Below are 23,837 nucleotides of genomic sequence, written 5' to 3' on the forward strand. Positions count from 1 at the left end.
GTGTCACCCAAATTCAACTGCAGCTGCTCTGATATGAGACTCAAGATAGCATATTAAAATTCTTAATGAGACAGTTTAGGTAAATGGCATTTGATGCTTGTTTTGCTTCCTCCAGTGCTGTGGTTGAAACACAGAACACGAAGGAGGGATATGGGAGACGATTTGAGATTTTTGGAAGCTTTCCTTGATTGTGGTGCATCCATGACATAGGGAAGATCAGGTAGAGAGAGGGGAAAAAAAAACAAAGGGAGCAAACATGGAGTGAAGATGATGCTCATAAAGCAAGTTAGGAAGCAGGGAAACAAAATATCTTCAATAATCAAGTGTATGAAAAGGTTGCAATGAACTACAGCAAGAAACAGTAGTAAGTGATTAGATGTTTCATGCAGAGCAAAAAGATATTTATTTTTGATATAATCAAAAATAAAATGAGTAAAGAAAGAAACCATAAAGATCTTTGAGAGATCATCATCAACAACAAAAAACTAACTCCAAACCCACTTCTAAAATTGGAGGCTTCTCTAGAGAGAACACTGGAAGTCAAGGAACTTGTGAGATTGAAAAACAAAAGGCAAATGACAGAAAAACCCTCTTGAGGGTCAGAGTTCATTAGCTTCTGCAGTCACAGAAGGCAGAATCACACAAGGGTTGGATCAATTAAGAGGATCAAAAGAGGATTCACTATCAGTGAGATGAGAAATAAAGAGAGCAAGATGAATAAACAGACAGGAAAAAGATGAAAAACACTGTAAAAAGACACAGTTCAGAGGGGAGAGTGGCTGCTCTCTGTCCAACAAAAATGTGCTGTAAGTAATGTGAAGACTCCTGAGTCATTACTGAAGGAAAAGTGAATTTTCTCCCATGACCTACATATTATGAATCAGACACTTGATTCTATTTAAGTCCTTCAGTGGAGAACAAACACTAATCCATATCACACTGACACTTCAATGTTTTTCATGAAGGGCAGCACTCAAATCCATAAAAGTGGCCCGCAGCATTTGTCTTCTAGTCTTGAGGAAACCTCAAGAAACAACTTTGCTGCAAACTATAGCATGCAAATGTCTAATATCAGTGAAAGATACTTCTATGTATCTATGGAACCTTGCTACTTTTTGCTACAAGATTTTGTGCAATTTCTTTGATACATTACTTTGCCACTGTGTGTTGATATTAAGACAAAATCTGGTGACAAGGAATGAGGTTTAAATGACACTAATGAAGTTTTTTAAAGTGATTTTGTGGAAGGACACCTATGCTTCCACAGTAAGAGCTGCCCCATCACCAACACCACCTGTAGGAAAAGGTAAAAGATTACTAGAGAGCTGATAGCTGACAGGCAAAGTAAATGACAATTTCAGCCTTGTGTTAAAAGGAAAATTGAACAAGCGTAGTGAGTGATGCTTTCTTAATTAGATTTTAAAGATATTTATGACACTGCCACTCAAGTCAGGATTTGCATTTTAATATCTTTCTGACCATTCTACTCAGTTCTTTCATGACACTAACGAATGAATAAAATGCTGCTTTGTGTTCCAAAACCAGTTAACTCTTTGCATTTTATTGCACATTTTAATGACTATTTTATACATCTATATATGTAGACAGGCCCTTTTTTGAATCTCTGGTGATTTAAAAGAAAAAAATTACACTAAATAAATTCCCTGAGTCTAAAATTCCTAGTCAACTTCAAAAGCCTCCTATAGTATTCTTCCTGTCACTTAGCACAATAATACTTCAAAAATATTTCAGAATGTGAAAAAGGTAGCAAGGCATCTCCACTTTTAAATTAATGTTGCTGAAATAGGATTTATTGCTCATCACTTTACTGCTGCTTAGCATTCAATCTGACAATCTGGTCACCTCACCTAATTTTGGATCACTGCAACCAACGTGCTGGTCTTTATGTAAGCTAGTTACCAGCCTATACTTATCTGCTTAAATTTGTTAGAGGTGTTTAGGATGAGAAGAGTTATGCTTGTTTCTCTTTTGATGAGAGCGACTTGCTCAGGTTAGCTCAGCTGTAGGCATCTACACAGTATAGTATACATGTACATGTTGTCATCACCATCTTCAGAGTTTACTAAAAAACCAAGGTGTTATGAGTCTTGAAGGCACCAAAAAGCCTCACTGGCCCTGCCCAGCCCTTGAGTGGATCCTCATCTGTGCACCCTGCCCATGGACCAGGATTCCCCTTTCAGCTCAGCCCAAGGCCACCAGTCCCTGCCTGAGTTGTGCAGCAGTGCCAGTTCCCAGCCCTGTCTCTGGATGTCTCTAGGCTACAGCCTTCCTTCCAGCTCTGTCTGTGCTCTCATCTCCTCCTGCTCCTGACTGCATTCGCTAGGTAGATCCTGAACTTGACTCACCACCTTGCCAGGACTGGGGCTACTGTGGTGTCTGTTACCAGCAGCCAGCTCTGCTCATTCTGCTCAGGTGCTGGAAGATATTGCTCTGTCAGTATAGTCCCTGTCAGCGCAGGGGTCACTCAGTTCTGTTGGACTGACCTTCAGGATGAAGTGTCACCCCGCTTAGAAAGCTGAACTTGTCTTAATCTCTCGTCTACCCTCAATTTTAAGACCAAATATCTATCTACAAGGTGCTGCTGCTTATGAAAATCCCACAGTGTTCATCCATAGGGTGTTAAAAATTTCCTCCTCTCAAGCACATGTAAAACCTATAAATATCACTGACATGGCCAGAAAATAGAGAGGTTTGTCTTCCTTGCTCATATATGTTACTTCTGCATACTTTTTCAAAGTGAGCCTTACTTATCCCTCATGGTCATTCAATGACCTTTGAAATGCAGTCACTAACTAAGCACATCTACATCAACACTGCTTATGAGATGCTGTATCTTGCTCATATAAATGTACAGTTTCTTACGTTCCAGTTGTAGAAAATAAGAACAAAATCTCATTTCAGGTATTTCAAGTGAATTTTCTTTTTGTCATCTAATTCATCCCCCTGCCACTGCACAATTGTTCTCCGCAATGTATTTTCTAAGAGCTCTCTTGATGTATGGTGTCTTCTATTGTAACTTTTGTGCTACTATCATTCATTTCCTTTATTGCAGAAGACAAAGACATTTTATTGGCATACTCCTTTCACTTGGTGTTTTATCTACCAACTTTTTCAAATACAAATCCTTCACAAACTTTTTCTGGAGTTAAAATAAGGATTTTGGTACAGATGACTGTCTCACAGTTCATTTGGTCTGCCCCATCCCTCAATTACCTGTTGCATTGTCTATTCTAAATTCCATTTCCACGCCTTTTGTAGAGTTGTGGTGCACTGACGTAAATGTTAAAATCCCTATGAATTTACTGATGATTTAATCTTGTTTGCCTTCACTTCAACAAAGTATTCCTACATTAGCTTAAAATAATAACTCCATGCTTAAATTTAGCAAAGTACAATGTATTCTATGACTGAAGCTGCTGTGTGCACAACTAATTGTTTCAGCAAGGATCTGCATATGCTGCTCAACTTCCATCAAATCTCCTACTTCAAACAATTTATGAAAAATAATGAGTAAATTATTTTTTGGCCACCTGTGCTATTGCTTAATAAAACAGTTAATAAAAACTGTTTTATTTCTTTGCAACACTGATATATATTAATGGATATACTGTGAGGAATTAATTTAATGTTGTCTCAAGGCCTATAGGGAGAAGCTGCTTGAATCAAGTTTTACCAGCTCTAACTGTCCTGTTCACTGGACTGCTCTGCCTTGTAGAAAAATCAGTGTTCAGCTTACCTCCCTCAAGATTAAACCCATGTCTGCTGAGCAACATCCACTCCCTCCAAACATCCTCAGTTACTCAGCATCTCAGTGGTAACATCTTGTTGCCTTTTCTTCTTATGGCATATACATTTATATGTGGCATACTACTTAATATAGCCAGGTAAATTCAGGCGCTTTTGACCTGTGTGATGCAGGAACCTGGGTGCAGCATTTGACCAAAGACCTTCCCAGCTCTTGGGCCTTCTGGAGAGATTCATCAGCATAGGATAATCCTACACAATGCCCACAATGCTGAGCTGAGATGTAACCAGCTATGGAGTGAGTTCATCTCAAACTAGAAGAACGCAGCAATGGACCTCAGGAACTCCAGCCACTGTTCTTCATTCTCTGAGCTATATTTTCTTACAGATTGTTGTGTGAGAAATGCAAGAGTGCTAGAACTTCAGTCAGTCTCACAAAGGGACAGGGGTTTTGATGATACATGAGTGGCAAAAGGAATACTGGTGGAGTTTTTTTTCTCTCCAGTTTCTGGAGCACAGTAGGTAGACCAGTGCTGTGAATGAGGGGGTAGAAAACATGTTTGTTGCCTTTGGCTTGATCTTTTATTTTTTACTAACTATACAATTCAATTTAATAATTCTAACAAGCCTCAAAGTATCTTTGAAGAGGGCACTTACCTCATAAACTCAATCCAACACCTATTATTACTTCTTGCAGCACTATGAGGTTCACGATATGTTAAACAAGACAATTACAAAGACAAGTTAAACAAAGAAAGCTTTATCCTTGAGCACAAAATACACCTTTTTACTGGTCTAAGAGTATGTTGCCATACATTATGGTTTTCTTTAAGGGCTCTAACCTCTTATTTTAAGAAGTGATATAAATAAATAGAATATAAAACTGTTTGCAGTCTGAAGTCATTCAGTTACACATTGTACCTTCTCAGAACAACTCAAAGTGCTTTTGGCACTACATGACAGATATAAATTTTATATATGCCCTTCCTCCTCACTGCAGTTAAGAGTGATGACATGATATTGTGAAATAGAAACATCTGCATACTGGTAGTTTTTTCTGGACTGTTGAATCTTACATTAAATTTTTAATTCATACTTCTGCAAACTCAGGCTCCATCTCTCAATTTTAGCTGGTTTCTTTGTCAAAATACTCCTTATAAAATCTGTGACAATAGTAATGGCAACAGGAAAGACAAGGAAATGTCTTTCTATTTTATTCACTACCCTAGCCCCTTCTAAGCATTTTTATGTTGTTCTTCACAAAGCAAATAATCTTACACATATTCCTCATCCATTGCAATGGAGAAGAAAATGGATTACATTAATTATTTTCAGATGTAAACAAGGTTTAGTTTAGCATTCAGCAGTGGTTTGCAGTAATCCTTCCTTCATACTATAGTGCACTGCACACTGACAGACATTTACCTCTATTTCATCTTGTGATTAATTAAAACACACTTTCTATAACATTTCCAAAGAAGTCTTGAACTAGCTGTCGCTTACCCTGATTAAAGTCTCTCTTAAACTTTTTAGTGATACCCAAAGAGAATTCCTAACTGAGGTCTTGGCACTTAGACTCTGAAGACAAAAAAAGGAATCTGAAATTCAGTTAGTATTATAAAATAGGAAATCTACCAATCAAAATGCACTCAAGTGATAATCAGACCAGGCAGATGGACCTGCTAAACAATTTAGCTGTCATCCAGATCTTGACCCTCACTTTGAAAACTTTGCCTGTCCGGCTGAATCTCACAGATCTGTCGAGTTTTAACTTCAGAACTTTGGATCACTACTCACTCATCAAATATAAAAAGACCAAAACTTCAAGCATAAAAAAGGTCATCTGCTTTCACAACTAGCTCTGCAAGAGCAGATAAAAATTTACAGGAGGAGTAAGATACCCATATACTGAAATATTACACAGCTGTACTGATGTCCAAGAATGCAGAGAGTTTAAGCCTTCCTAAAGCTTCTCCTCTCCATCCCTGAGACACAATGTGTCCTCGCACAGCTTTTTCAAGTATGTAGCAACTGAAATGCAAAATCTAACAATACAGCATGGCAAAAAAAAACCCCAAAAAAACCTGAGGTCAAATTGGTCTGCAAAGAGAACAAATTGCCTGAAATTAGTTAGAAAAGACCAAATATCATAGGAACTGTTCTTGTATGTCCAGGCAAAGATTGCATTGGCAGGCTCAGCCAAGCTCTTAAGGCTCACATGTCAATGGGGTAGAAACCTGTTTCTGACTTCTCCATGCCACGGCAATGCCACAGATTTATCAGGCTTGACATGTAGACATTGTCCTTGTAATCACTTGCCAACATCTTCGTTTGAAAAATATCCACTAATGGAATAATACTTTAAACCATTCTAATAATTTATACTTAATTTTCTTGATTAAGAGATAAAAATCTGTAACTTTTTCACATTTAAGCTGTGTTAAAGAGAGTAATGTTGATTTTTTCATATTTTCGATCTTCCAAATACAAACACTTCCCATGGATTAAATGCTTTGAAAGATATGTATAAAAATATTTTCTGAAGTAGCAGTGGCACGTTTACTTTTTTTAGTTCCACCCGCTTGTCGCTAAACATTCAAATATACTTCTCAGATCTTAGTTCAGGGTTATTGTTTTGGTTTGGCTTGGCTAATTTTTTTCAAAATTCAGGATGTCATCACCATTTAAAACCACTGGTATATATTAAACACTTTCAATATGGAGACCTCAAATATTTTGGCAATATAAAAGGCGGGGAGGGAGGGGGAAATGAGGTCTTTGATAATTATCAGGAGGCTTTGTATTATGTATTTAGTACCATGTTCCCAAACCCAGTTAAAGCATTTCTCGGCACCTTTTTCTTGATTATTACAGCCTCTTTCTAAATACCAGCATGGTTTTCTAAGCCAGCCTTCTGTTGCCACAATGCAGTCCTCGTATTTGGTGCTACTCAGTGTTCTTGAAATCACCAGAACCTTTAAATGACCCAACAGCTCCACTAGAGCAGACCTGAATGAACTGAAGCATATGAGGAAACAACCTGTATTCTTGTACAATTCTTACAATTCCCAGTTGCTCTTCTATCCACAGACTGATTATGTTTCCATTGACCGTGAAACTGAACTGAGACATTTGTGTTCAGTACTTACTCTTGTGCTAAAATAAGCTCATTAATGAACTTTGCAATATTTTCCGGAAAAACCTGAAAACTGTCAAAATATAATATCTAATAGAATTTAGTTGTAAAAGAACTGGTAATTTTTGCTAATTTTGAAAAATTCAAATGTCATAATCCAAATATTCCAAGTATCATAATTCATTTTTAAACATATTTAATTTTATTGTAATCCCTATTTAAGGTCACATAATGTATTTGCTGACACTAAAGAATGCATCAGATTACTAATATTTTCCTAACTCAAAGCTCATGCCTTCACAGCATACATAAAAATAGTCCTCACTGATGAAACTGATTTTGTCTAGAAAAAATGATAAGTTTTATTTAATCTCTGGATTTCTTGTAAGTTGCTTTTTGAAAAGTGACCTGAATGTTCAAGAGCTCCAGTTGTTTCTGAATCATAAAGGTATGTATTCTTAGAGCCTCTGGCTACAGCTGAAAATTGGTTTTAGTAACAATTACATTGTTTCTCAGAGTCAAAAAATCATTGTCAACTAAAAATATTACAAGCAATCCACCATTCAGTATTATAGAGCTGTCATCCTCTATGGGTGTCAGTCAAAATCTTAAACTTTTATATAATATTTATGAATCATAATTATGTTTGAGTATTAGGCTTTGAGAAATCAGATACTAAAGCTATGACCTCATATAGAGCATCTGATGCAGATATATATACTAATAAAATAATTGTTTTAGCTTCTAATTTAGATATGCTGCATAAAACAGAGAGAGATATCCTACAGCACAGCAAACTCCATTTTTATATCAATGCTTTAAAACCCACTGTCTACCTACAGTAGATAGGAATTGAATTTTTCCATAAAACAACAATGTCTCAGACAGAAAGTTAACAGCTGATCAAAAGCAAACAGCAATGTAGTTGCAACAAAATCCCATTTGCTAGACTGGGATAATTTGAGAGAAGAAGAAGTAGAGAAAGTGCATGAAAGTGCCTCCATGACCAGGTCTGGGATAAAGTGGACTTAGACCCTGATGGAACTAAAGGATTTGCAGTTCTAAGGCACCATGGTCATGAAGAACTAATGAATCCTAATTTAATGTTTCCCAGAGCATCCTAGAATGCTCTAAAATTGCATTCAAAAGAAATTACAGAGTTTTGAGACAACATTGTCAGAGAATAAGTAATTTTTTCACTCAGGTAGATTTATTTACTCACACTTTCTTATCTAATATTTCAGTCTTATACTTTAATACTGCTAAAGTCAAAATCTTCATTAAATCATTTATACTTTGTTATTACCTCTCTCTAATTATCTCGATGTTTATGTATCATGGTACTGTTTTAGCAGCTTCACCAAGTGATTAATTAACAATGTTGGCTTTTGGAAGATAATAAAGTATTTGGAGCTTGGCATTGGATAGGAATGGGAGGGGAACTTTGTTAAAAAACCCACCAACCAACCAACCAACCAACCAACCAACCAACCAACCAACAACAACAACAAAACAAAAAACAAACAAACAAAAAACCAAACTCATGTGAGTCAACTAAAACCGGAAAGAGATAGTAGAGAATTCAAAGTGGAATTATCAACAACACAATAATCAAGACATTGGTTTTGAGTCCACATAATAAAGCTTTGTGGCTCAGTAGTTTTGCTGTCAAGGACAGGAAATAATGCTAAGGTAACTATAAGCTTTTAGGACTGAGATTCAGTCTCTATTTGTCACCAAACAGGACCATACAGAAAGATAAGACTTTCAGGCTGAATAACTGCCTGTAAATATCCTATGGCATTGAAGAGAGCCCAGATAATATAATTTAGTTAATCTTGAAGACTCTATGGAGTCTTGAAGACTCTACTCACTGAGCAAGTGTAATGATTGAGTATCTTGCTTCTGTGATATAATACCATTTAAAAATTAATGTTCAACAGACAGGTAACAGGTTGTACATGAAAAATTAGCACACACTTGGTAATGACAAAATTATCTTAATGATGACTAATATTTCTTAATGCTAAAAGGGTCACCCTTTCTTTATTGCATTAGTGCTAATTCTAAGTACTAAATTTTCATTATCTTTATTGAAGTTTTATAGTCTTGTTGACTTTTAATGTTGTGAGTGAGCCATGATTTCTAACTTCCTCCTTGTACTGGGAATGCTAGAAACCTATTTTGCTTTAAAATGTCAGTCTTGAAGAGGACTGAGTAATTGAGTCTCAGAAATGTTCACCTTAGAGTCCTACAACCACGAGACCATAACATTCTCCTGAATACGAGTGAACTGCATCTGAAGAATTATTTTCAATAAATTTAGGGTTAAAACTTTGAATAAATGTGAAAAATGTCATGATGTGCAGGAGCCTATTCTACACTATTTCACCTAATTTGCTTTTCTATTAGGAGGTCATTGAAAGAGCTATGATAAAAAACTACAAGTGAAATGTAGTCTCTTTCAGTGTCAAAAAGCATTCATACAAATCCACAAAATTTCTGTACTAACGATGACACAACAAGTAACAAGTTACAGAAATCTGTTCAGTGTTTTGCTGTAGGTTTTTTCCACCTTACTTTTAGTTTTAAGAAAATATAAATGCCTTAGGAAAAGATACTTGAAAAATTCAATGTGTTACATACCCTCTGATATTTTGAGACCACATAAAATGGGCTGAAAGCAACAAAAAGACCACTCCTTGTACTGAGATGTGAGCTTTTCTCAGGCTGATAACAGTTGCACTGATTACTGAGTAATTCTGCTTGTGTTTTCTGTCCAAAGTACTGAGCAGAACTTAAATTTAGAAGCAATTACATGGTACAGAGTGCACATCATCCACAGATTGCACACTGACCTCCACCATAGTATTGCCCAAGTGCACCTAGCCTGCAAACATTCACTGTTTTCTTCTACGTTTATTCCTTCTGCCTTTCATGGCAGGGTCTTCTTATGCCATACTGAGAAGTCACCTCACTATTGACAGTCAAGTTTCCAGGGAATTTCTCTAATAAACATACGGTTTGTTTTATTTTCTAGGAGGAATAATATGAGGTTAGAGGCTGTGGCGCACAGAATACTCCACGTGGGTTGTGCATGCATTAACTACTTCCCTTGAAGAACATTGCCTAAGACAATATATGCCATTTGAATCCGACTTTAAAATTAGGATGAATCAGCGCTATGTTCTGAATGTAACATGCAAAATGCTGCAGGCTCAAATCCAACATTGAGCTAAAGATATTTTTGGAAGTGTAATGCTCCAGATATTGTTAAAGACTCACTTTTAATGTTGCTTGGAATGCTGAAATTAATTTTTGAAAGTTGCAGAACATTTTTACCTAGTCTTTTATGTGGTTGTTGTTTTCACTACTGCTAAATTTATAAATAAATAAAAATATATCAGACAGTTGCTCTAACTCAGATAACTTCTTGTATTTAAGTGTTAGCTGTGGAGTATGCAGAAAAAATCTGTTAAAATTTATCTTTTGTACACATCACAAACGCATGACAAAATATCTGACAGCAAACCATTAAAGCCGAGGTTTAAATAGCACTGAATCATCTACTTTAAATGCCTTTGCCATTATATGATCACTGAAACCTGTCAACCTCTTTTAGTGTTCACTAAAAACATTACTAATTTAGGTCAAGATATTTTGAATTCAATAGACCAGTATGTTACAGTTTCTATTTTTATATGAAGAAAAAGCATTCTGATATGATCACTGAATGTCTGTGTGTATAATGCCACTGTCAAGGGACATTTACCATGGTCCTTCACTGGAGGAACAGCCCTCTAAGACAAAAATGTCCCTGAATCAATTTTACTACAATTAAAGAAAAAGTCTATTCTTTCTAGCTGAAAATCTAGAATTTTTGTGACAATAGGAAAGTTTTACTCCTTTAAATGTTTATTCTTTCTATTTTATCCTGTCTCATGTTATCTTCTGAGAAAAGATACAAGGTTGGTGTGATAAAAGACTGGATAAAAAAAAGATGTTTCTTTGCAAGGAAACAAAATGTTTCCTTGACAGCAGTGGAAGTCACATGGTAGTATCTCTCCTTGAAGATGTTGTGCAAAAGAAGAAATTTCTGGATCAAGCTTCTATTAAGTATTCCTTCCTTTGTACTATTAAGCAATGCAAGCAACTGTAACTGTTGGCATTCTCAGGGTCAATGCGAGTCTTTACTAATCTGTAACAACATCTTCTAAGTCATTCGTTCCCCACAGAGAAGGCAAATAAACCATAAATGGAAAAAGCTCCTCAGGGAAGCAAGCAAAAAGAATAGGAAGAAGTAAGGCAAGGGCGTGGGTTCTGCCAATGGGTCCTCTGTGTATGACAAGCACATCCCACATCTCACAAATGAAGCTGCTGTAGCATTTGTTCACACTATGGTAAAGAACACACTGAAAATTTTCCTCTGTTATTACTAAGAAAGTAATAAAAAAGAAGCTTATGAGGCTTTAGAGAATGCATGATTTGAAATTTCTTGTTTATATTCAGAAAGTGGAAGCAATATTAAGACAGATCTTTAAAATATCAAGTACTTAGGAAAAACTCTAATACTTTCCAATTCAGAGCAAAGAGAAGTGTTCATTTACTTTGTGGATGTCTGCATAATTATATTTCTTAGCTGCACTACGAGGACCAAACAAGGAAGGACAGGCATTTTCAAGTGTTTTTGCACCACATAACACTAAAATTTTCCTTATATACACACTAATGCTAGACTGTGGTTATACACATTATATACACACTGTTTGCTAGAGACAACCACTAGATTCACCTACCCTCACACTGAGAACCTGACTGCAAAAAAAACCCCAAACATTTCAAGCTGGTTCCAGAGCTTTTTAGAAGTTTTCCAGTTTCTGTTACTTGTCTAAACTCCAACTCCTGTGTTTTTCCTCACAGTATAATATTGTGCTCACAAGCCAGTGTTTTAAGCATATTAATTCATTTTACAGTTTTTAACTATTAACACTGAATGTGATGTTACAAAAAATCAAGCTAAGAATGGCACTATAAATAATTTAAGCCCCCTTAATTTATAAGGTAACCCTTACTACCCTTTACGGCATGAATAACATTGGGCTTTTGAGAGGCAAGGAAAAGTGGAAGGTATTCCTCATGCCTAATTTCTTCAAAACCAGGTCCATTTTAACTCAATTTCACAAGAAAGGTTGTACTTTTCCAAACCAGAAGTTGTTACAAAATGACCCTTCTGAGAAGATTTTTTATGTTTTGTTCTCTATTATGACTCCAATGTTTTTAGTTAAACTAAATCTGGAGGAACCTCTTAAAAAACCCAAAACACTATTCTGTTAAATTTATCCTATATATTCAGTCTGAAAACTGCAAACCAAAATATTTCTCTCTCATTTACTTTTTTATTTGTTTTTCACATTCAATTTTTACAGCTGAAAATGTAGAAAAATTAATGACTAGGAAGCGCCTATAACTCCTAGCCATAAAACAAAATATGTCATGAAATACTGTTGGATGCTGGAGAATATTGCAACAGCCAGGAATCAGAATAGCTTTGAATTCTGTGATACTACAGAGAGAATCCCTCACTGGTGAATTTGACTGAAATAATTTCAGAAATTGAGGTAGTTCACAACATTCAAGAAAGTCAATATAAACACTAATTGAAATGTATCTTATTTGTTAATTGAATCAAAGTGGGAAATTTCTATATAAAGCTTTTCAGTGAATTTCTACTGTCTTTTAAAGTCATTGTATTTGCACAATAAGGTAGTTTGGCATTGCAGTGTAGTCTGCTTCAATTGAACTTCCCATAGAAAATCTTCTTGTCTTTTGTTTACTGAATGACATATTCCACTGAAGAGCTTTCCATTTTGAAACAGAAAAAGTGAAGTGCTGCTAGTAAAGTCACTCTAGCATTCATCAGAAACATTATTATATTTTTATCAGTAGTAGGAAAATACTGTGAAGATCATTATTTCTTTATAATGCAGACTGCATTGCATTATATTTCTCAATATTTATTACACAGCATTACAATATATTTTCTCCTTATCAAATCAAAATTTTGCATACAAGCAGCGCAACCTGAAAGATGAAGTTTCATTCAGCTATAGATTTGCTGTGTATCTGATTAATCCTCTCCTTATAATTAAGTTGTCATAGCAATGCATTTTTAGTAGTACTGATTCATATGCCAGTAATATTCTGGAGACAGTGCTCTTGGTAGTTTTTTAGTACTCAGTTATGCTAAATTATAAAGTTAGCAAATACAAAAGTACTGGTCAACTTGCTCAAGCAGAAGAACATGTGATCAGACTTAAAACAGGCCAAAGTATCATCTGGCATACATCACAGAAAGCAACACAAAATTTTGGGTGGCTCAGGTCAAGAAAGTTAAGGCAGATCCTACATCTGTTTTATTTTCAATAAAAATGCTTAATGGTTAAAAAAAAAATACTCAATGATTAAAAAAACCAAGGTGATTACACCCTACTAGGAAGACAGAAAATGTAGTGGTTTTTTTTTCTAAAGGTGTTGCTTTCATATATTGGTACTTCTGTGGTATACCAGGCACCTGTGCAGAAAAAGTATTGATAATGGGAAATCACTTTACTTTTTTACATGTCTTTCTCTCTGTATTTTTGACAAATACATTAAATTACAAATATTTATAAGCTTTCAAAATAACAGGAAATCATCCTTCAAGGACTAGGACTAAATATCTTGGCTGCTTCCAAGGTAATTACAGCAAGTTGAACTCAATGATCCTTCCATTGAGTGGAAGGATGTGGGTCCCTTCCAACTCAGCTTATTCTGTAACTCGGTGATTCTGTGAAGTATCAGCATGCACAAGTATGTGAGAGCAAAAAAATTGCTTGATTTTTCATTCATTTTTTAAAATTCAGAATGTGAAGAATTATGTGCATTATTTTCTAGCATGAGGTAAAATGTGAGTCAAAGTGACATGAAGAAAAAATGTTAGCTTATTTCTGTGGCTAAGAAAGAAAAAGAAAAGAGAAAAAACCCAAGAGATTATTTTCCTCATGACTCTCTAGAAAGCACAAGGTTTAAATTCTGCAGACTTTTTTGAGAAGATCATTGCATAGCACACATCCTCTAAAAGCTCCTTCAAAGGACTGATCAAGGGGAAAGTACATTGTGAATGCAATAACTGACCTGACTAATATAACTTAATGAAGATGTGTATTGATTTGGTTATGAAGAACTCTTAGCCTCTAAATGTATAAATGCAAAATGGTAATTGTTCACTCTGATGTTTCTGACCTTCCTTGAATGATGTGAGAAACCTGCCTGCTTAACTCAGACTAGAATCTTGCAAGCAAGTGAAAGATGTGCAACTACCAAAAATTTAACATACATTACATTTGCCTGTTTCATATATATATATGTAAGAGTCAAAAATTAAACCAAAAAAAAGGGGTTCTGGACTGAAGCACAGTGAAAATCTAATAGTGACAAAGATGGAGTTACTAAGGGAAGTGTGGGGTGATGGAGTTAAAAAGGGACCAAATAGTTAAGCAGAATTTAGCTGAGGATTTCCTGAGGATCAAAGCTAATACTACACTTTGGGCATCTAGAAAAAATAGTGGAATAAGCATGCTGTCACTAATAAGCAAATTGAGACTTCCCAGAAAATAAATATAGTAAGAAATCTCATGATAGATGCATTAATAAGTGCATACACACAGTATATGTACCGTTACCTTGTACCTTAATCAATAAACACATACATCACATTTTCCTTACCTGTTGTAAGCTTTCTCTTCTAAGCTGTTGTTGCTTTATTCTTCAAAAAGTGCATCTTTGAAATTAATATAAATTACATGTTTAATGAAGGAATGAGCAGTCTAGTTGGACATTTGGGTTAGGGCCCATTACCGGAGAAGTGCAGAACGTGCTGAATGGTGTGAAGGCCTCACAGAGAACTGGTACATAAGACAATAGAGAGGAATACCTGGGTCTTTTCTATTCTCAGTACAATGTAAGCTGACAAGGCAGAATATCAAAAGACCTTTGTGCTTGTTTTGTGTGGAATAGAGCCAATTTACTTCACAGTAGCTAATATGGGGCTGTGTTTCGCATTTGTGCTGAAGACAGTGTTGATAACAGGGATGTTTTATTTATTACTGAGCAGACAAGGCTCTTCTGCCTCTCCCCCCACCCCACCAGTGAGCAGGCTGGGAGTGCACAAGGAGCACTTGGTGGGAGCACTGCTGGGACAGCTGACCCCAACTGACCCAAGGCATATCCAAGACCAAATGACATCATGTTCAGCACAGAAAGCTGCAGAAATAAGAAGGAGGGGAGGATATTCAGGGATGATATTTGTTTTCCCAAATCACCACTATGTGTGATGGAGCCCAGATTTCCTGGAGATGGTTGAACACCTGCCTGGTAATGGGAAATAATAAATGAATTCCTTGTTTTGCTTAGCTGACAAGTGTGGCTTTTGCCTTATCTGTTAAAATGTCTTTATCTCAGCTAATGAGTCTTCTCACTTCTACCCTTCCAGTTCTCTTCCCCATTACAGAAAGAGACACAGAATGGCTCTGTCAGTCTTAGTTGCTGTCTGGAACTAAACCACAACAACCTTCTGTACAAAAGCCGGCCCATGGTTATGAAAATGTTATCACCAGGTTCTGAGTGGGCTTTATCATTTGAATGCCTTGGAGAAAGGATGAATCACACTCTACATTGCTGTTGCTCATCAAGTAAATGCAGTAGACTAGTCCCCCACTGTTGCTCACATTCATTTCCCATCACATTCCCCTTCAGAGAATAATAAAGATGACCCTTTCCTCAGACAAGGGTTATATCATCTTGCAAAGGTGTACGAGAAAAACAGCTTCTCTGCCCACTTCTCTCATGATGAAGAATAACTTCATCCAACAGCAGATACAAAATGGTTCTAGATCTGATTGCTTGGTTCTTCCTTATGATTATTTATCAAATGCAAGACATAGAGACACGGTAATGGTAAATAAATATTATATGTAATATTTCCTTTTTCGTAGTTTAAAGTCCAAGACAGGTAGAGAGTCAGCCTACAGATGACCAAGAAGGCAGAGTTTCCAAATACTTTAAGTTTGCATATTAACTATTAAACAAGTCCTTTCACACAACACTTAAACAAAAAAAATAATTAAAAAAAATTCTAAGCCAAAGCTTGTTTCGGATCATTATTTTGAAGCTGTAACACAAGTCATCACTTTCAATGTCAACTAAGATGGGACAAAATGTGTGTTTAACTTCATTCAGCACAGAGATTTTTATAGAAAGGGATATATGCCTTGGTTAATGTGGAAGGTGCTACTAGAAACAGTGAGCTGTTAGTTAAAAAGAGCAAATCAGTGAGAAATGCTTTTTTCCTTGGCCTACAAAATAGAATTATGTCATTCATAAAAAGCATGAAAAGGGACTCTATAATACTATATTCATTTATTGGATAATTATAGCTTTGACTTGGGGATTCCTCTACATTTTGTTATCTGACTAACAAAAATGGCCAGGCAGACATCATACTTTTGCTGTTATTCAGCAAACCATCCTATTACCTGTGCATTTTTAGGACAATGTAAGAGTCAACCTTAACTACTTCATTCTGTTGCACAGACTCTCTCTCATGAAGATTTTAAAAAATAGGACATTTTCAGATACCATAGATCTCAGTATTGCATTCATATTCAACATTAATACATAACAACAAAATAATGTCAAACAGTAAAATGGTGAATAGGAATGTAACAGCAAAGACAAAAGCGAAAGAGATGGAAAAAGGATAGATATTTTAAACAACTTTTTTGTTACTATAGCCTAAGGCTTCCTCCTGGTTCTTTTCAAGCTGCAATAAAAATTATATTAAATATTTAAAATGTGAACAGGCAAGTTTACTTACTGTTTCCTGGATGCCAGCGTACTGCATTTAAATATGCATTGCAGTAATGGAAGAGAAATTCATGCTTAGATTGAGTAACTTCTCCTTGAAGTAAAGGCAGCAGATCATTTCCATCAATAATCCTGAGTAAGAAAGCATTTCAAAATCAGAAAAATAACTCAAACCTCACTTTCCTAGAAGATATGATAATTCTGCTCATCCGCTGCTTAAAAAAACCCCAAATCTGAATGGCCACCTCCAACTGATCAATTTGGAGAAAAACCTTCAGGCGCTCTTCCCTTTGATGTTTACATTACCTAAGGAAACAATTTTACATTTTGCCATTATGAATAGTTCCCTCAACTCTTTTTTTTTCACTTCTGAGAAAGTGAACAGACATAAGTGAATAAATTGCCACAACACAGTCCTTCACATTCAAGTTTTTGGGAGTAGTCTGGCTGAAGTAACCTTAAAACCAGAGAAAATATGTTGTTCTGTGCTAGCATCCCCAGAAGTAGTGGTAATATCTCTGTTCAGTATATTATGTATGCCAGAATTTAAGACAGAAGTGGTAATTTCAAATTTGAAAATTAACTGTTTAAAAATGCATTTATTAACTACACACACACACACACATACACATAAATATATATAAATTCTCTAAATGCTGCTGGACAATTTGATCATGCTTTGAAGGAGTCAGTCAATTTACATAAAAACTGAGTTATAAAATAAGCAAGACTTTTAGCTGTTTCCCTATATTAAACCTTTGAATTGCTGACATCAGCTGGGGAGAAATCATAGTCTGCATTTTTGACCTTGTATGAATTACAAATTTTTCAATAAGCCTTATCGGAAATTACTTTTTGCTGATATAAAAATCAGCAAGTAATTCTTTCTCAAGCATTTTGAGCTACATCCCATAAAATTGTTTTGAAACTTATAAAAGTTTTAAAAGGTCCATGTTGATTTTCATTACCTTTATATACATGATCATTTTATTACCATTACATAAAACATTTTTCACGTTGGTGTAACTACTACAAGACAGGTACTAAGTTTACTTTTTTAAGTTGCATGTGATGATTGAATTCTTGCCAGCAATTGTATGCAACAAAGCCATTCAGAGTAGCACTTTTCTGAAACGATGGGCAGGAAAACTTCCTGGAATTTTGAAAGCTATCTTGTCTGATAACTGCTGTCTGGGTGAATCTCTGCCTGTGGGGGTCTGTTAAAAGGCATGTTCTCTTGCCTGAGTAACAGGCTCATCTTGCAAGCTTGCTTATTAACAGATGTCTATTGAACACTTTCTGTTCTAGACCCTGCTGATGGGGAAAAAGGCATCTCCAGAAAAATGTCTCCAGTACTTCAGCATTGCTTCAGCTGCTGGATTCAGAGGAATATATGAGACTTTTCTTTCCAATTACTAATTTCTCTTCTTTAACTAGAAGCATCTCTTCCATTCCTTTTCAACCTGCTTTCTCACAGTGACAGAGTATTAATTATATTACCTTCTCTTATTTCTCAGGAAGAATTCAGTGGAGCTGTAAGAGCCCAGCTGCTGGAACAAAAATACTTCAAGCTATTCTATGACCTAAGATGAAACAGTACTTATGGCATCAGTCTAGCACAGAAGAATCACAGCGGAACAACCTACAAGTGGAAGCTACACAACTATATTAGAATTTCTATAAAGCGGATCAAAGAAAACATCAGTACTTAGTATTCACTCAAGCAATATGGAAACAAAATGCAATAGATCTGCCACATAAAGAACAAACAGAACTTCTGAGGTTCAACAGAATTACTGCTTGTAGAGCATCTCTCAGGACCAACCTGACTAATTTTTAATGTCTTAGACTTGTCCTGCCCTGCCATTTCCTTCAAACACTCAATGAATAATCATTAGCAGAGTGACTCTGCTCACCAGTGGGCTTCCCCATGTGGATTCTTGATGCTTTGTGCTCAAAAGCTGTTTGTGAGTCATCAATGTGTTCAAAGCATATGCATATCAACAGGGTTCTCCACTCACTGGATTTGGAGAGCAACAGCATTTAGGCAGAGGCACCTTACCACTGAGACTGTATCTCACAAACAAACTAAAGCCTGAGGATGTAGTAGTGTCAGGAAGGCATCTTATGAATTGTGGAAGTCCAGTGGCTTTTCTTATCAGGCTGCAAAACCCTGTATGGGATTATTTTGACTACTAGGTACAGAGAAAAAAAAACAAACAAACAAAACAAAAAACCCCAAACAAAACGGTGAGAAAAACGTAGCTGGCATTTTGATGTGTTTTGTGATATTAAGCAGGTCACAACTAAGTGCATGAAGTTTAAAGTAATTTACACTTAAAGTTTCTTTTTCCACCAAATTCACTCATGCAGAACAGAACCTTTTTTGATACATTCATTTTTGCTTTTAGTAAGTAATTCCAAGTTTGATTTGACAGTACATTGATCTGATGGTATTCTGTTATCTTTTTGGTGCTTATTCTGTGAGTTAAGCTGCATTTACATAGAACATTTCTGTAAAATATATCAGTCTGCCAATATGAAAAGACACAACATGATATTGCAAGTAGAAAACCTAGTTTCTTATTCACATTCTCACCTTTATCTTAATAGATATCACCAGAATGAATAAAACACTCATGACACTTTCTCTAAACAGAGATGACTACAGAACATACCTGTCAGAGGGTAGCTGTGCATCTGCAAGTTTAACTATGGTAGAAAATATATCCATGTTACTCGTTGGCTCATCAATATAGGTACCAGCCTGTACCATGCCAGGCCAACGGAGAAGACCTGGCACACGAATGCCTCCTTCCCAGTTCGTTGATTTTCCACCTGAAAAATTTTAGTTTTGTTTGCTGAGAAATCAATTTCTTCTTTGATAATGCCACCCCATTAGATTCATTTTCCAAACATTAAACATTCTGTCTAGCTAGAATTTTTCCATTAGACAAATTTGTCCTATTCTTAATTTTCTCAATTTTCAACCTTCTGTAGTACTTTCTGTCTGTAAATTTACTAATATGTATTAGACAGAGCTTATAAAGTGCATTTAAATTGCACCAAAAAAAGTAGAGATTAAAGAGCATTTCACTGGAATCTTCATATAGGCCTAGATTGTGTAGCCTATAGATATGTGAACCTATAACCAAAAAACAGGAATCCAAAAATAAAAAAAAGAGCTCTACTTAGATGTCTGAGGTATGAATTCAGAGAAGGTACAAGACTTTTTATTAAAAATGTTGCTTAATGACTTTATATAGAAGAAAGTACTAATTTAAGTGTGTTACTGAATTCTCCACTTCAATGCATTATAAAGAAATTCACTTCAGTGATGGTAACTTTCAGGATGCTGTAAAAAACTTCTTGTGTTCTAAACCAACATAGTTGCTTCAAATGCACTATCAACCGATTGCATTCAACAGTGACTTGCAGTCATTTACTGTTTCTACAAGATCCATCACTGCTGAGTCCTCCCAACACCTTTCACAGAAGGGCAATGGGTTTATTCTCTAACAGCATGTTCACCATTACTGAATAAATAATTGACCTGGCTCTGTATGAAGAGGAATCACAAATGCTATTACCAATGTCCTGCACAGTTGTGACTATGCAGAACACTTCAGGGTGACCTTTGAAATTAATATATCACTTGAAAAAGAAACTTCTGTTAAGCAGATGGGTTTTGGATATGGTTAAACACAGTCAGGGCCATTTGGAAATAAATTGAGATTTTATACAATTAAAATGTCTGGAAAAACAGAAAGGTATTGGTTGGACTTCTGCCATTAAATGAACCAAATAGCAATTTATGGTTCAGGTCAACTACTACAGGACTATTTTTTTCCTGTATCTCCCTTTTTCAAGTTAAAAAACAAAACAAAACAAACAAACAAAAAGAAAAAAAACAAAAAAAAAAACCAAACAAAACAAACAACAACAACAAAAAATTATTACAACAAATTATTTCAAAAGTTCTGCTTCCCCAGCATCTTAAACACCCAAAAGACCTCATAGATGTCAATACCTTTGGTATTGACCCCAGACCTTGTTATACATGCTGTCAATTTTATTGACTTCTCAATGGTCTTTTCCATTTCAGCAAAGGGGGTTCAGAATCTACCTGTTTTTTTACAGGATTTTCACTGTTTGTAAAGGTAAGTAGTAACTTCAAGACAGACAACTCTTTTTTGCATAAATTTAACCTTTTCTTGTAACTGAACGACCATGATTCCTTGTTATACCAGATTTTTGCTTAATTTTTTTCACAGGCTTTATCAGAACTCATAATATTGAATAGTCAGGGACACATCTAGTCTGAAATCAGAAAAGTTATGACTTTTTAATATTCAGCCTTATGTCGAGCAACAATATTGGCTTAAGTTTTTTTTTAAATGGTGTCAAGATCAGATCTCTACTGGATTGTCTGTCTTCTAGAACACTCTTAAAAGTTTACTGTCATGCTGACTTAAATGTAATTCCATCCTCATGATGAAGTGGGTGGCTACCTACTCAAGAATGAGATGCATGTCCTATTTTTGTTTACATTCTATTAAAATATTATTTTCAAAACACAACTCTAAAGAAAATGTAGATTTAAGTCAAAAAGTGTTATTTGGTGGGACATAGAACACCTGTCAGCCAAAGAAAGCATTCACCCTAAAGTATGCTGATCAGTTGTTTATGTTGTTCGATCAAGATCAGTGTAGATGTCAATATCTTGTGTCTATCTTCTGTAGAAAAGATGACCCTACCCCTGTACAACAGCCATTATGCTTTTCAAAGTTTGGTGGGAATTAGGTGTTTCACAGCAGGAAAAATTAATAACCTGACTGAGCTATGGTACATAGAAAATCCTGCTGAGTGGGAATTGGTTAATCCAAAGAAAACAAGCATAAGGCCATAAAATTACAGATATCCTCAAATGAACATACTTTTAGTGAACAGATACACCAGGGAGATGATTTAGTTCATGAGCCAGATCCTAATTCTGTGTATACATGACAGCAGCTTTACGGCTGAAGGCTACCAACAGACAGAAAACACTAAGAGTTGATCTATACTTTATCTATACTTTAGCTTTAGTTATGATTCTCCTTTTATTTCTGTATGCCTGTCTGAACCAAGTAAGAGACTAGATGGATGTTTAAATAAAGACTTGCTATACTAGACTGGATGTTTAAATAAAGTCTTGTTACACTGTTGTCTCAGTATACTCTGAAGACAGAGGAATTTCAAAGTGGTAAATCTGATTCTCACACATGTTGCAATTCTTAAAACTTAGATATTGGGTCACTTTCACAGCTCTTTGGTTCACAGTACAATTTTCTTGAATCAGCAGAAAAGAACAGAAAAATTGCACATTACCCAAGAACAAAGGAACACTACACAAACTCCGATGCCCTGCTGTAAGGTAGAAAAAGCAAAATGGATTCCACAGCAGGGCTTTCTCCTTACTTACATCTATGCAGAAGTGACTGCTGTTTTCCTTTCAAAACGCTAATTGGAGCATAATTTTTTTTTACATCTCTGGAGACTGGGAATAACAGGGAATCAGAGCAGGAATTATAGGTCATTGCAGAAGGCTGTCTTCTATTATCTCTGCTTACATGGTGTTCATTTTTATTAGAATTGTGCTTAGTGACTGCAGGTACTTAATGCCATTACACGATTACAAATCCCTGGACATTTATCATCTTTAAAACTCTAGCTGTTAAACTTTGTTCAAGATATCTGCATTCTTTTTCCCTTAAAAAAAAAAATCAAGGTTTTACTACTGATGCTTGAAACACAGAAACATCTAAATGGCTAATAAAATAAAAATTTTAAAAATCCAGAAAATATCATTATTTTGAAACCAAATCTCTTGATATTTATTTAAGGACACGGCTCATTAGTTTTGCGTTTTGCTCAGACTTGACAACATTGAAACAGAGAAAAGACCAAAACCTAGTAGCCTGTATGCCTTGCAAAATCTAGACAACTTACCTTTTTGCTATTTTTGTTCTCTTAAAGTCTTTCAAAAATGTTTTTAAAACAGCACAGAACACACGAGGCTGTATTTTCCTGCTTAGCCATCTACACTTTCTGAGTAGTTGCACCTTTCAGTGTTACATTGAACAATAGCCTACATTCACCTTTCTTGAAAAATCTGCAGGAGCAGGCAAAATACAGACATAACTCTCTGCAGTCATCCACAACATGATGTCAAATTTCCATTTTAACCTCATTTCAAATCTTAGCTAAAAGAATATATCTTTTTTCCCCCCCTCTGGTTTAAATTGACTGCTATTACCTAACTCTGGCAATAGAGCTTTTACAAAGTATGATATATAAAGAGGAACTCTGCAGTAAATCACCATTAACATTATAGATGATGAATGATGAAAATTAATAGAAACAACTTTCTTAAATCACATGGATTATAACCATACTACACTTTCCTTCATATATTCTTCTAAAAACAAAGCTTCCAAACCCAATCTATTCTCTTGAATTATAAACACAACGTTAATTATTCTACCCATCTATACTGGACTTAATGCCACAAATAGCAACAATCAAGACTGGTTACTATTGCTTACTTTATAAAATAGTTGAACAAAAATTTATTTTCAATGACAAGTTTACTCTTACCGACTTTTAACTTGTTTTGTGTACTGTTTTTGTTACTTTTATTTATATTAATCTGAGCTATTCTTGTACAGGTGAATGGAATAGACCTGGCTCATTTGGACGTTTTTCATCTAACATTTCCTTCAATCAAACAAAATGATCTCTGAGGATATTTTTTATTTCAGTCCAAATTAAAAGATGGGTTGATTATTTAAAAATCTGGATCACTTCAGAGAGACTATAAAAATACAGTACATTTGAAAAAAGTCAACTAATGCTTTCTTTCAAGTCAAAAGTAAATTCCAACAAATATCACTAGATATTCCATAGCAAGATTCCTGCGGTCAAAGTAATGGTCAGCTTGATTTCTCTGTGGCTTACAGGAAGGAAAAGATTTACTAACAGCTTCAAGAAA

General features: G+C 35.4%; 1 protein-coding gene across 2 annotated transcripts in view; it reads right to left on the reverse strand.

Annotated features, from left to right (window-relative positions):
* Nucleotides 1-23,837, reverse strand: part of STS (steroid sulfatase) — a 109,080-nt gene that overhangs the window by 14,156 nt on the left and 71,087 nt on the right. For both annotated transcript variants that reach the window (XM_005425182.2, XM_031060414.1), the window contains exons 8-9: nt 19,483-19,642; nt 16,815-16,936 (exon numbers count right to left, since the gene is read on the reverse strand). In XM_005425182.2, coding sequence (XP_005425239.1) covers nt 16,815-16,936; nt 19,483-19,642 — 282 coding nt within the window. The remainder of the gene's footprint in view (nt 1-16,814; nt 16,937-19,482; nt 19,643-23,837) is intronic.

Source organism: Geospiza fortis, unplaced genomic scaffold (genome assembly GCF_000277835.1).
Source record: "Geospiza fortis unplaced genomic scaffold, GeoFor_1.0 scaffold50, whole genome shotgun sequence".
In the NCBI taxonomy this organism is placed as follows: domain Eukaryota; kingdom Metazoa; phylum Chordata; class Aves; order Passeriformes; family Thraupidae; genus Geospiza; species Geospiza fortis.